This window comes from Rhinoderma darwinii, chromosome 3 (assembly GCF_050947455.1).
Source record: "Rhinoderma darwinii isolate aRhiDar2 chromosome 3, aRhiDar2.hap1, whole genome shotgun sequence".
Taxonomy (NCBI): Eukaryota; Metazoa; Chordata; class Amphibia; order Anura; family Rhinodermatidae; genus Rhinoderma; species Rhinoderma darwinii.
Genome location: NC_134689.1, coordinates 248,586,843 through 248,602,277, shown reverse-complemented (window position 1 = coordinate 248,602,277; position 15,435 = coordinate 248,586,843). Strand labels below are relative to the sequence as shown.

Here is a 15,435-nt window from a genome sequence, read left to right as displayed (position 1 = left end):
TATGAACAGAAATTAAATCGCTCACTACAAAAAAATGTCTAGCCCCTACCTTACAAATGATTTGTAACATATTCCAACGCAATGCCGTACTCTTGGAGTGTATTTACATGAGCTGTTTGTTTTTTAAATTTTTACACAAATGGCAGTTTTGCCGCAATTCCTTGAATCTTAACTTCACTGATTACGAGGCTTATAAATACACCCAAAGGCTAGGGCTACACACAGCGAGGAAATTATCAACCTTTCTACTCCAGTATTCTGGCATAGAAGTGTCAAAACAAAGCCCAAAAGTAGCAAATTGCATTGAAAATTCAGACTTTTTGGGGTCCTTTGTTCCACATTTGGCACTTTTTTTATTTTTATAAAAGAGCTGTGGCTTACAAAAAGGGGGTATGCCCACTGTGGCCCTACAAGTTTATTATAATTTATGCAAAAAAACTTGCTTAAATTATAGTGAAAATCTACGCCAGCTCGGTGCTGGTGTCTCACTGGGTCCACTTAGCCGCTGCCTACCGGCCATGGGTCATACAATGTACTGATGCCTGGCCGCGTCAGGATATTGTATGTGACGCAGCACTGATGACGTTGAATTCTGTGTGGCATATAAGGTCCTGATGCTGCTCAGCATCAGGACCTTTTACGAGCCGAAGCATGCATGGTACCCGGAGGAAAGAAGCGAAGAGGAGCAGTGAGTGGAGTATAATTTTATGCCTGTTTGGGGGTGGAGTGAGAATGGTGCACGGCTGCGGTCGTTGTACGATAACTGTGGTGCACAAACCAGCTAAAAGATACAACAGGTTTATTAAGATGCGTCCATCTGCATATTACTCCAAAAGTGCAGATAGCCAAGACTGGCATGTAAAACAGACTTTTTGTAGTGAAGATCTTTTTCTAAAGAGTAATCCAAACCTTAATGAGTGATTTCCAAGCGATTTTCATATTACTTTATAGAGGAAAAAAGTAGGTACTCATTTTTAAAAAATCGCTCAAATATGCCAGCATGTAGCAATTATAAAAAATATATAATCAGTTGGTTGGAGAACTTCTTTCCTTCAATAAATGAAATGATTGTTTGTATTTTGTGTTTATTGGGGTAGTCTTATATAAAAAATGTTGACTAAAGATTTGGAAAAATTAAGTGTGACAAATAAATATGACTATTCGGGAATCCTTTTGGATAAAATGGGGTGGAACTCAACATTCGTGGACAATGAAATAAAAATATCTGTACATTCTGTTTTTATTCCTCAATATTTACAGCTCATCAAAAGATCTCGGTTTACGGGCGCTAAATGAAAACAGTTCGCTACAAATGTATCCAATCTAACAAATCCTCTGTGAGAAAAACAGCCTAGACCAGACTAACACATTGTAACGAACTGCCAGTGCTACTAATGTATTAGCCCCAATTCACATCACATTCATTGCCTGCATTTACCATGTACGTGAGGAAAGCTTCCGGCATACACGCTAAATGTGTACATAGGGCTCCATTAGCCAGACACAGGCCAAAAGGGAATGGTTTTTTTGGCGTGCGTTGGGCTGGTATACGTCAGCATACCCTTTTTTTTTTAGGTATGGAATAGCGTAGAAAGCAACACTATTCCATACAACAAAATCCCGTAAAAAAAAAAAGAAAAAATACCTCCTGCACAGTATATTATTTTGTGGGAGCCTATAGGTAATGTATGCTACTGTATGTTATGAGTCACAGGCATATGTTTAATATATACATCATGGGCTCTTTAATAGCTTTGAAGTAAAAAAATCTGAAAATGTTGCAAATGACAACAGAATTCACAATGAGACATTAGATCGGTTAAAGTGTTTCATAGTTTAATAAATGTTAGATGTTGAAGGAGCAGATAGGAACGGCTCTGCACATACAGATCAGAGGACTCTTATAAACCTAAGACTGTACTGACATCTGCATTAGGAAAGGTCCCTTTAAGAACTAACGGTGTAATATTACAGATGTAAACGTAAATACATAGAAGACGACACCTTTCCAATACTTACACTCATAGGTATATCCAGACAGTTTTTCTTGAAGCATCTGAATTGATAAACTTGTAAAACAAGGTGCGAGGCCTAGTTTCATTTTCCATGCTCTTAAGTCATTATAAAAAGAAAATTTGTCTTTAAAAAACAAAAATGAAGACTGTCTGGATGTACCCTTAAAGCATACCGCCACTTTCACAGAAAAACGCTTAAAGTGCAGGAGTGTGTGCTTTAGGATACTGGAGCTATGGAGACGAACAGGACGTCCCGTCTCCTACTGAAGTGCTATGAGCCGCCGGCAGCATGAACTATAGACAGTCTGTGCTGTTGTTAGATAGCAAATACAAGTGATTTAGAAAAAACGATTATTGTGCACACTCCTGCATTAGAATCGTTTTTCAGTGAAAGGGGAGGTATGCTTTAAAGGCTGTAATGTAAAATAGTGGTTTAGGAAAACAAAAAAATCCAGCATTTTCATTAAAAATAACATTTCACTATATATAGCCATCTTCAACTGGACTTTTAACGCATTAAACAGTGTCAAGATACTTTAACTTGACTTTTTGAATGGCATATCAATGGCTTTTGTTGTGAGAGGTCACACTGCAACAAGTTATCAGATTCAAGATAAAGATGGCTACATCCCTAAGTGTAAGGCCCCATACACACGAACGTGCTTTTGCGGCCGCAATTCTCCCGAAAATCCACGGGAGAATTGCGGCCCCATTCCTATGGGGCCATGCACATGACCGTGGTTTCCACGGTCCGTGCATGGACCAGGAGCCTGGACCGCAGAAAGAATGGACATGTCTTATTACGGCCGTGTTCTGCGGTGCAGGCTCATAGCAAATAATGGCCGCGGCCATGTGCACGGCCCGCGATTTGCAGGTGGCTTGCGGGTGACACTCCGCCCCCGGCCGAACCGAAAATCATGGTCGTGCACATGAGGTCTAACACCGTAAAGTAACGTAGACTATAGTTACCAGGACCTTGCTGTTTGATCTAAGGTTCAAGTGAAAAGACAGGATATCCAATATGACATATTGAATCTCAACCCTGTGTCAAAAGTTCTACACCTGAATAGGGCCGAGGAGAATCTGCTAATTCAGTGCAGACTCTATTGCAGCCAGTTTGCCCACATAGACCAAGATATCCAAGGTGGTATCACAACATTTAATCTTATTGTTCAGAGGAATTACTGAAGTAAAAAGAAATAAAAAAATCCTACTCTCCCGAAATAAAACATAAAAAAATGTAAATGTACTAAATATGCCCATTGACAGCGAAGGCACATGTAATAGTGACATATACGGTAGTTAAAAAAAAACAATGGTTTGTTTGCACATAAAACTAAACAGTATTGAAAACAAAAATGGCATATAGCAAACAGCAATTGTGATCGTAAATAGAGTTTTACTACTAGGACGACATTATTTTGTTATATAGATGATAAATCAAATTCTAAGATTCTATCAGTCTGCTTAGGGCCTGTTTACATCAGCGTTGAACATCCATTCATGGGTTTGACTACGCTATTGTTTCCGCTAAAAAAGCGGAAACCTTATGGAACAGAAACAAACGGAAATCAATGGTAATGCAAACGGAAGGTATGGTTTCCGTTTGGCTTTAAGTTCATGGGTTCCTCAGACGGAAAGGTCTAACGGAACCCATGAACGGAAGGGTAACACTGATGTGAACACAGCCCTAGTTTTATTGATAAACAGACATATTACCAGGGGCCTAAAGCGCTCACTAGTGGTCACCAAACTCAAAACAAGTCTTTACGTACTGAACTTTATACATTTTTTGGAATTGGCACGGATTTGTAATGTTTCAGTATTATTGTGCTTAAAAAAAAAAAAGCACAAAAATTGTGTGTGTGGGGGGTGGTGGTGGTAAGGACACCAATCCTGCTGAAACATCAGGTAGAAGCTTGGACATTCAACAAAAAAATTACATAAAATAATTTGCTTCATAATGGAACCAGCACAAAATGAATTGTGCAGTCGTAAGATGCAAGTTCTTCCAGAGTTGTGGACCTTCGGAATTTTTTTTTTTCATGTGATGTCCTTTTTATGACAATAAGGACTAGGATAAATGCCTGCTGCCATGGTGGTTGGCATCAATGTGGCGCTGCTAAAAGAAAGCAGTTCTTTAACAATGAGAAGAAAGGAGGGAATCCGGTGATTTATAACCTTGTTTGAAACCACGGAGGCCTTTATCTCCTAAAAATACGACATTTCAGGAATGTATAATTATGATGCTACATGCCATAAATATTTAGTATCATAACTAAAGCAGTAAATCATATTATAACCACATAAAACATATTATAATTGCCTGACACCAACCACAAGCATCTGTAGTTGTTCATTGTGCGAGCGCAATAATGTATTCCTTAATAAACCCCATTACCCCATACTGACTCGAAGGCTTTGGAAGGCTATGGGTAGAAATATACTGTATTAAACATACATTTATAATACTGCTGCATTCACATGAGTGCTTATAAAATTTAAAGCAACAAAACAAAAATGAATATAAAACAAAAAAATATCAAAATATGCATAATGTAGCATAAAAAAATACTTGGTTTTAGGTTACAAAACAGTGTAAAAAAGCATTGTGATAGAAAAGCATTGGAATGATAGGGAAGCTACCAATACATGAGTAAGATGTACAAGTGCTTCAAATGAACTATAAGGCCTTGTTCACACTGTGTGGATTTGCGGCAGATTTTGCATTATCTTTTTACGCCAAACCCAAAATTGGATCCAGGAGAGAAGACCTATAAGACCTTCCTTTATGTATTTCTTCTATTTAGGTTCCGTTCCTGGCTTTGGTTAAAAAAAAATAATACATGCAAATTCTGCATGTGAACAAGGCCTAAAGATTTTCCTCAAAAGTGCAAAATGTTGTTGGCACCTGAATGCCTGATCTCTGGTGCCATTGTAACAACTTACTTTTCAGCATATTTTTTTTCCCTCCGCTTAAAATGTGAATAGTCACCTCTCCTGACATGTATATTTTATTAATTACTTGTATTCTAAAATATAAATTTTGGAACATCTTTTCTTAAAACTCGTCTGTTATTCCTCCTAGAAATTTTTGAATAAATTGACAACTGGGTGTTACCATTTCTCCTGTTAGAGGGGGGTGTTCCCTACAGACTCACGGTCACCACCGATTGGACATTGTCAATCTATGTAGAGACACACCCCCAACTGGTACCACCCAGCTATCAATTCATTCTTACATTTCTGGGCGGAACAACAAAGGAACGTAGAGTTTTAAGAAAAGATGCTCCAGAATTGTTTTATGGGGAATGCAATTGAGAAAAAACAGACATGTCTAGAGAACAGGTCCTCTTTAAAGGGCTGCTAAACCTGAAGTCATCAGTTATAAGAGCGCAGTGCAGTGTTATTTCACTGGGGTGAGGTGAATAAGCTGCTGGCGGACACATCTGACAGCGACTTTTCTACCGCTGGAGCAAAGGATCGGTCATGCTAAAATCAAACACTCCTGATCCGAGTCGGCATATACATAAGATTATTTGGTCGATCCCACTGAAATCTGCAGTTTTTTTATTTACTTTTCTTCTCATGTGTAAAAACGACTTTAGGTTTAGTATCTCTTTGACATTCAGGTCTCGTATCACTTCTGGGATATTGTGAACTCTAGCCAGGATCAAACGGCACTTTTCTCATGTTGATATCATAAATCCATTGGTCTATGTAATGTGATAATGAACTGTTATCCAGAGAAATTCTGCTGTAAGTTTAGAAATACGCCCAGCGTTATTTCTCAAGTTTTCTCAGTGATCTCCATGATGACAGTCTCCATGAAGTCTTTGTAACCCTAATTGTCCTCATCATCATCACTTATGAGATCTCGTCTATCTGGGTTAGTCTCTCTTTCTCGTATAAAGTCTGCGCGGATAGCATCTAATTCAGACAGCTCTAGTCTGACTTTCTCCAAGTGATATGTTCGGCGGTTGCGGATCTGGCGTAGGGGGAATGGATTCATATCCACAAAAGCCATATTACTCAGTTTCCTACAAAAAAAACAAAACAAAAAGTACTAAAAATGGTCTAAAAATAAGGGGAGACCACTGCCATTATAATTTTATACATTTATGTACACACTATGAATATCAGATGTTGCTTTTTATGTATATACAGTGTACTTTCTTTACACAGTTATTTTTATAGGTTACCAGAATTCAACTCACCTTGAATCAAGAATAGTCCGGCTGAAGTATCGCAGATACTTAAAGATAGACGTAGAGTCTCGAAGCTTCAGAATCTCCTCTTCTTTATATTTGAACAATCCCAGAGCAAAACGAAAAATGACCTAATTGGTCAAAAGAAAAAATATGAAACATGTACTACATAAATACAAATGTACACAGTATGCAGCCTTAGGGTTAGTTCACACATAATTCCTAGGCGCTGATTTTGACGAGGAAACCGCGTCGGAATCAGCGCCAAAAAATGGCAAAATTTGCCGCCATTGATTTCAATGGGAGGCCGTGACTGTTTTTTCCCTAGGCGGTTTTTAGCCGCTAGCGGGGGAAAAAAGCAGCATGCCGCGGTTTCCGCCTCTGACCTCCCATTGAAATCAATGAGAGGCAGAAAAAACCTGCGGTGCTCGTTTGTGTGTTTTTTGCCCGTGATTCTCGCATTAGATGCAATGGCCACGAGCAAAAAACACCACAAGAACGCGTAAAAAAAAAATAAAAAATGGGCAGGCAGTTCAAAATCTGCCCAAAAATTCCTGAAGGAATTCTGAGGCAGATTTTTTTTCTGTCTGCAAAAAACTGTGTGAACAGGGTCTAAATGTGCACAGATAATCCGAAAATCGTCGTGCATTAAATGTCTATGGGGCAAACACAGGCAGCCGAGTGTAGTGCTCAACTTTTTCCGTTAGCCCCATAGACATTGAATGAAGCGGCAGGACGCATGACGACCGCCGCTCTACTGATAGGTGGGGGTCCCAGCGATCAGACATTTATCACCTACCCAGTGGAAAGGTAATAAATATCTATCTTGGTACAACCCCTTTAACGGGAATCTGTCACCAAGACAAAACGTCTACTATACTAGTCAGATCACATCCCCAAACTCCTGTTCAGGACACCATTACAAAGCACGCCCTGTATGTAAAAGAAGTGGCCCTCTCAGAAGACTGGCCAAGACTGACCACCAGGCAACATTCACAGAACAAGATTTTAACATGGCAACGGTATCTGACAGCTGCATGTCCTCCTCTTCCTTTGGCAAGAAATACTGCAGGCTCGGTTGACCAGTCAGGGCAGAAAACTGTGGACTAGAAGCTATTGAGTGCATGGTCAGCTTAAAGGGGTTGTCATGTGATTAAATACTAACTTTATCTACTAGATCACAGAAAATCTAAAAAAACAAAACAAACCATTAATTGGAATTTAAAAAAATAAATCCCAAAAAATTATTCTGTGTCTAGATATTGCTAGCTATGCCATTCCCTGGTGATCTTTTGATTGCCTCGGAATGTCCACCTCATGTGTCCAGTGCTGGTGGTCACACATGCTCAGTAGCGCATTCCCACTGACCAGATCCTCATACATGCGCAGCGGAGTGATTCCTGATATAGCGCAAGCCAATCAATAAGAATCAGCGCACTAGAAGGGACTTGGACAAATTGGGTGGACGTTCGGAGAGGGAACCAAAAGAACACTGGGGGCGCCATAACAAGCATGTGACAGCAATATCTAGCTAGACACATCAATTTTTGTAAATTAATGCCCATTGAAAAATGTTAATGTTTTGAGTGATCTAACAGAGAATTTTAATATTTGATCATGAAACACCCCCTTTACTCGAAACGGTTATCTGAGCATTCACAATGCACTCGTTTCTAGTGATCAGGAACAGCTTTAGAGGTGAATGGAGGAAAAAAGAAATAAAAAAGGTAAAAACTAAGTAAAGTATTTGAAAGGTAATTTACATTATGAACAGGTCATAGAAACGTTGTCCATCACAGGGGGTGTCATGCGGAAAAACAATTAATATATCAATGAAGGATGTGCTTGTGCAGGAGCAGCGAGGCTACAGAGTAACATCTCTGCAAGGCCATGGAAAATCTACGTTAGCCTGGAAAAGGTCAGCCCGCCATTCATCTGGACCCAGGCTAGTATTGGAGGAAGTAACTTCCAAATAACAAGGTCAACTCATGAATTATTAAGTTAACTTGTTCCAGCCACAGATCCTCTTTAAGACGGAATGAATCATTACATTAACGGACTGACGCTGTAACGATTATACAGAAAATCACGTTGGTAAGGTTCGTGTGACCCTTTTTTATGTTAGTCATGTTAGCCAGGAAAGGGTTGAGAAGTTGAAGATCTGCGCTCTTACCTTAGATCCTTCATATAGGAAAGTATCCCATATTCGAAAGAATAGGTCACTAACCACGCTGTCCACAAATACCACCAGAAACCAGTTAAATGTGATCAATGTGTAATCCACCTTGTGCTGATCAAAGTGAGCATTGAGACGCGGCAACTTCTCACTCATCAGGTCCTTGAAAACTCTCTGATCCACCTGCACAGGAGAACAGCACAAATGCCAGTTTTAGTTTGCTCTTTACACGAGGTTCATGTTTTTTGGTGTAATTACTTTCCTAAGAATAGTGTTCAGGCCGAACGCCATATTTATCAACACACTTTCTGACACCAACAACATTTTCATTTTTCGTTCTCCCTCCTGCCTTACCCTTTATATGGAACACAGGTCTCATCTTACAACAGGAACGTTCTCTATTCACCAGAATAGAAAATAAGAAATGACTACGGTCACGCAATTTATAGTTTCCTGCTAGAGCTGCGGCTTTACTGCGTCCATTCTTCCCCTACTATGCCTAGACTCCGGGGCCTTGACCCCTACACTCCATTCACCTTGGGAATGGCTGCTTCTTTTTTTACTGTATTGTTACTATTATTGTTGTAGTTTTGTACATTTCTACCATGGGCCCTTCTTAACCTTTAATTTGGGTGAATTTTTATATTTAATGGAATGGTTTGTATTTTATCCAATTTTTTATTATCAATGACAAGGCTGTAGCATTACATGAAATTGTAAAAGTACAAGGCCCAGTTCACACTAAGCTCTTTGGCGCTGATTTTTGATGCGGAGACCACATTGGAATCAGCACTAAAAAAACACACCAAATCTACCCCCATCCATTTCAAATGGTAGGCAGACATTTTTTCCCCCCCAAGGGTCTTTTGACCGCTGGCAAAAAAAAAGGCAGTTTTTTTTTTAACTCTGAACCTGCATTGAAATTAATAGGAGACCGGAAAAAACCACACTGATCGTTTGATGCGTGTTTTTGCATTTGATTTGTTTTACAAAAAACAAATCTAAAAAATGGACAAAAACGCCTTAAAAAAAATGCGTCAAAACAACTGCCATTTACAAATCTGCCTCAAAAATCCCCAAAGAATTTTGAGGCAGATTTTTTTCTGCCTGACAAAAAAAACTGTGTGAACACTGCCTAAAAGTCCACGTCCAGTAGGTGGCATACAAGCCCTGCGCCTGTACTATGGTAATCTTGGGAGTTGAGTGCTAGTATTACAACAGCAAAAATAACAAATGCAGTAAATATAAAAACATATTCATGTAGAAGTACAATTCAGTCAAATGTGATTATTCAAACTGTTTTATTAAAAAAGCTGTATACAAACTACCAGATCAAGATTTACATTATCCATGGAAGGGGAGTGAAGACATAAATCGACAGTGTGTTTTACTCTTGTTGGGAGTTTCACGCATACATGTGCCTGAAGCTAAGGGCTCAGTCAGACTAGCGTGTTCCTCGTCCGTCTGCTGTCCGTTTAAATAAATGACAGCACACGGACCCTTTTATTTTAATGGCGCTATTCAGACATGTGTGAATTTTATTGCAGCGAGTCTCCGTTGTGTGAAACTCACTGCATGTCCTATATTGGAGCGTTTTTTGCAGACGTTGTCGCCCATTGAAGTCTATGGGTGCGTGAAACAGACTTCACGCATCAGTTGGTAAAGAAATGCAGAGAATTTAACTGGTTCCTGACCGCTGGCTGTGTTTTTACGGCTTAAAACCTTTTTATCCTTAAAACCTGCGCCATACACTTTTTACAAGTGATCGGGCAGCTGAATGTCGGGTCTCCGGCTGTCAGGGACTGCCGGGGACCCTGAGGAGAGGATAGAAGCAGCATTCACTTCTTCTGTCTTCTCTGATCACTTGTACACAGCGCTCAATGAGCACTGTGTATAGGAATAGAGGCAGCGGCTGCGCCGCTGTCTCTATTGCTCCCAGTGTTCATGTGACTGGTCACATGATCGCCGGGTGCCGTTAGTGGCAGACTGCTGCTGAGTCTAACTAAACCCAGCACAGCCCTATTAGTGACAATAGTCACTATGAGAGGGCTGATCTCCCCTGTAACTGGGGCCGCTGTGCAGCCCCAGTTACATGGTGTAAAAGAAAGAAAAAAAATATATATATAAAGTTCTTAAAAGGGGTTGTCTCATGGAAAAGCCAACCTGGAAATCCGCTGGTCCAGCTTCCAGTTATTGCGAGGAAAAGCCAAATCTGCCCATACATTTTAATAGGACATATGTAAAGCCAATGAAGGAATTCTGCTTGTTAGAAGCTCTGTGTTCTTGCTCTTAGAGGCAGATCCTGTATGGGGGGCCACCCTCTATGATCTTTATCAGCCCTAATAGGGCGTATAGAATGGGACTTTTGAGATAAGACAACCCATTTAAAGCAATGCCACCCAACCTATATATTTCATATAATTCTCAATTATGTTTAAACTGCTAATAATCATTAACTTTTGAATTCTAATAAGAAATTACATTTGACCCCAGATTTCCGGTAGTCAGTGCAGTGTATCAAGAACACTCCAGTTTTGTAGAGAAGCCTTTGTAAGAAAATATATTCATATACGATTTTTTACTTCCTTTTGATATTGATAAGTAAATGGAGATAGTTAACAGTATACTGTACATACACACACACACACACACACACACACACACACACACACATACACACTTATTCAGCCATAGCATTAAAACCACCTGCCTAATATTGTGAAGGTCCTCTCGTGCCGCCAAAACAGCACTTAACCTTCAAGGCATGGACTCCACAAGACCTGTGAAGGTGTCCTGTGGTATCTAGCAGCAAGATGTTAACAGCAGATACTTTGTCCTGCAAGTTGTGTGTTGGGGCCTCCATTGATCGGACTTGTTTTCCAGCAAATCCCACAGATGCTCGATTGCCATAAGACCTGTGGAATTTAGTGGCAAAGTCAATGCCTTGAACTCTTTGTCATGTTCCTCAGACCATTCCTGAACAATGCAGTGTAGGAGGGTGCATTATCCTGCTGAAAGAGGCCACTGCCATTAGGGAATACCGTTGCTATGAAGGGGTGTACTTGGTCTGCAACAAGGTGGGTGGTACGTGTCAAAGTGGTACGTTTCCCCAGAAGAACATTGCCCAGAGCATCACATTGTCTGCACCAGCTTTCCTTCTTCCAATATTGCACACACTCAGGGCATCTACATGATGTTTTCATCAGCCCAGGCCACCTTCTTCCATTGCTTCATGGTCCAGTTCTGATGACCCTTTAGCTGGTTCACTGTTTGTCCTTCCTTGGACCACTTTTGGCCGGTACGAACCACTGCGTAGCGGGAACGCCTCAGAAGACCTGGTTTTGGAGATGCTCTAACCTAGTCATCTAGACATCACAGTTTGGCTCTTGTCAAAGTCGCTCAGAGCCTTATGCTTGTCCATTTTCTTGCTTCCAACACATCAACGTCATGAACTGACTAATCACTTTCTGTCTAATATATCCCACCCCTTGACAGGCACCATTGTAATAAGATCATATGTTATTCACTTTGCCTGTCAGTGGTTTAAATGTTCTGGCTGATATAAATGAATTGTAAATGAGGAAAAATGACTGTTGAATGTGAAGATATATGCAAGACAGATACCTGGGATCCCAGCAAAGTTTTGGTGTAGTAATCCCGTGGCATAAACACCTCTACAATGGTCACCAGGCACCAAAAGGCATCTTCCTGATCCAGGTAAAGAAGTGCAATAGCAGCCAGTCTGGAATTAAAGAATATACATTTTATGCACATTACATATCAACATAATGAATTATCAGCATTCCCCGTGGGTTAAAATCCACATAACCCAACCCCTTTCTCTTCTGGCTTTTAAGGCAATTTTCACACATTTGACAGACATGAACAGAACCTGAACTATAAAATAAAAACCATATTATACCCCCATAGTCTATATTTCTTGAAAATACGCACCCAGCACTTTGCACTTACGGACACCTTCATGTAATTGTGCATCAAAATGTAAAGTTTTGTAAAAAAAAATGTATACAAATTAATGCTTGTGGCTGAGTCTTGCTCAAGCAGAGCCTAAAGATGCTTAACACCTCCTAGAAATAAAAGGTCAAGGTATGAAGAGTTCATACATGATACTTATACCGGACCAAAAGTCTCTGTAAATATTTGAGTCACGGAGTCGACATATGGCCTGATTAGGTGCAGAGGGTGTTTAGATGTGCAACTGCTCATCTTCCCTCTCCTTTAGTAGAAATCCTCACTCATTGGTAAGGAGGGGTGATGACATGGAGAAAAGTTCCTGTATCACCCCCTCGAGGCGAAATGACAGTAACAAGCTGCGATCTTTATTCTTGCTGTCACTTGTAGCTTCCCCTTCTATCACACAGACACAGATCCAGGAAGTAAAACTTTTCATCTCGCTTCCCAATTCCAAACAGGGACTGCGTCCCAAATGTTGCGCCTGGAGCTTCAATCCTGGTATTATTCAAAATCTAAGATTCAGGACTTTAATAACATCTAAATATATAATCTAAGCTCTAGCCCTTACACACTAGACACAGCATGGGCTCAAAAGTCAGTTTAAAGTTTTGATGTATTACATACGTTCTTGGCAGCGATGGGTTAAATGTAGCTAATATAGGCTATATCATTCCCAGCTTACAGTATCCTCCAAGCTATAGGTTAGTTCTCTGCTGAAACGCAGGTATATTCAAACTTAAAAAAAAAAACTAAATGGCGCCACCGCAGGAGCTTTTTGTGGAGAACAGGGCCTCAGTGCTGGAGCGGGGGAACAAATCAATTGGTGAGTATCTGCTAGTTTATTACTTTAGGTCATACCCTGCCCTGTTGCAGATTTTTAAAAAGTACTGGATAACCCTTTAACAAAAACAGGTTAATCCGAACATAACTATTCCTCACCGATTCAATCCTTGGCAGTAGCCAATATCAGGATTCCTCCAAGAATAAGCCAACAAGACATTGCGAAGCTTTTGAATGCCATCAGAGGTGGGTGAGGTGTAGTGCTTGTTGTTGGGAAGTGTCCTCATGAGATCCAACTCAATCTGCTTTGATGCTGGGTTCTGCTTCTCAAGAGCATTTTGGAGGAGACTTTGGAAATATCCTTGAGCGGTCTCTTCCTTTAGTTTTTTGATATGTAGGTTTACAAATATCATCCACATTTTAGAACGATGTTGGTGGGGTATCCCACTGCGGACAAGATTCTTGAGCTCTGGTGAACGGACCATCTCACGATTTACTGTGCTAGCAAAATAGTTTTCCCATTTCACTACTGTTGAAATCTCTTGGCTCTCTGACAGAGACAAAGACTTGAGTTCAAGGGCTCTTACTCTTGCCACCAATTTTTCCTCATCATCATCTTCAGGGATGATCTGAAATCCATATATGTCATATTTGCTGCATGAAAAGAGATTATGAATTAATCCAATCATTTTATTCAGTAAACACATTTCAAGATATCCCATTTCAATCTTCAATTACAAATATCTACACTTCGAATAATACATCTCACGCACTTTCTAACCAGCAGGATAGGTGATAATTGTAGGATTGCTGCAGGTGCGACTGCTGGGACCCCCAGCGATCGAGAGAACGAGGGTCCCATGTCCCCCATTTGACTGGAGTGGTGGTCGAACGTGCGCACTACCGCACCATTCAATGTCTATAAGACTGACTGAGATAGCCTGTATTCGTCTATTTCCGTCAGTTTCATACAGAATGAATGCGCCTGCGTGTCCACCGCTCCATTCCAACGGGGGACACTGGATCCTTCTTGATTACTGGATGTCCCAGAGGTCAGACGCGCAGCTATGATAATACATTTAGCACTTATTCAGTGGAAAGATGATAAATGATTTACATGGGACAACCCCTTCAAACTCTAGTAATTAAAACAAAACTCTCTCTAATTGGCAACACTTATATTTCTGTAACAATAAAACCGTAATACCACCAGTGTGTCACTACAGAAAAGGTTTACATGCTTAGGGCCTGTTTACATCAGCGTTTGGTTTCCGTTCAACCTTTCTGTCGGAGGAACTGATTAAGGGAACGTCAAACGGAAACGATAGCTTCCGTTTGCATTACCATTGGTTTCATAGGCAATGCTTCCGTTGCAGTTGGTTTCCATTCCATAAAGTTTTCGTTTTTTTCCCGGAAACAAAAGTGCTGTAGTCTACGCTATTGTTTCCGTGAAAAAACCCGGAAACTTTACGGAATGGACACAAACGCAAACCAGCTGCAATGGAAGCATTAACATTGAAAAACAAGGGTAATGCACACGGAAGCTATAGTTTTCGTTCGGTTTTCCGTCCATCGGTTCCTTCAACAGAAAGGTTGAACGGAAACTAAACGCTGATGCGAAAAGGCCTTTAGAATAATATGCTTTCCAGACAAAAACAAAAGCCATATTTCAGCTCTGGGTTTTTACCATATATTTTATTTAGTCAATTTAAAAATAAATAAATAAATAAATAAAATAAGATAAGTTTCCAAATGCATCTTCTGAGACCAGTTCTTGTTTTTGGCAAAATACGTATGGGGGAACACAAACTGCAAATACAGCAATATTTTTAAAAAAAAGCCAATATGTAGAATTACAAATATAAAACATGCACATAGGCATGCAAAAATAAAATACACACATCACAACTTTTGTTGATGGTAAAGATACCACATAGCTCTCATAATAGAGGAGTAATGGTGTTTAACTCTTCTGTTATTTATGGCTGAGCAGAGCGCTCATGCCTGATCACCCTATTGGGTTGCTCTCCTCTAGGGCACAAGAGCTGCACACGAGGGACACATATGGCCCTAGGCTGCCACTGCACTAGAAGCTTTTATATACATCAGCTATAACTAGATATCGCAGCACCTTTTTAGTTCTTCCTTCTTAAAGGGGTTGTCCACGACTGGACAACTGATGACCTATCTGCGGGATAAAATCATCAGTATATGATCGGTGGGGGTCTGACACCCCAAACTGTGAAGTCCATTTCTCTTCTGCATTGTGTGTAGCCATGAA

The 15,435-nt window shown here is 40.2% G+C and overlaps 1 protein-coding gene across 2 annotated transcripts in view; it reads right to left on the bottom strand.

Annotated features, from left to right (window-relative positions):
* Positions 1 to 1,815: 1,815 nt before the first annotated feature.
* The window catches only part of TBC1D2B (TBC1 domain family member 2B), a 41,553-nt gene continuing 27,933 nt past the window's right edge, over positions 1,816 to 15,435 (bottom strand). For both annotated transcript variants that reach the window (XM_075857657.1, XM_075857658.1), the window contains exons 9-13: positions 13,314 to 13,808; positions 12,024 to 12,141; positions 8,397 to 8,582; positions 6,233 to 6,354; positions 1,816 to 6,055 (exon numbers count right to left, since the gene is read on the bottom strand). In XM_075857657.1, the coding sequence (XP_075713772.1) occupies positions 5,860 to 6,055; positions 6,233 to 6,354; positions 8,397 to 8,582; positions 12,024 to 12,141; positions 13,314 to 13,808 (1,117 nt within the window). In that variant the 3' untranslated portion in view covers positions 1,816 to 5,859. The remainder of the gene's footprint in view (positions 6,056 to 6,232; positions 6,355 to 8,396; positions 8,583 to 12,023; positions 12,142 to 13,313; positions 13,809 to 15,435) is intronic.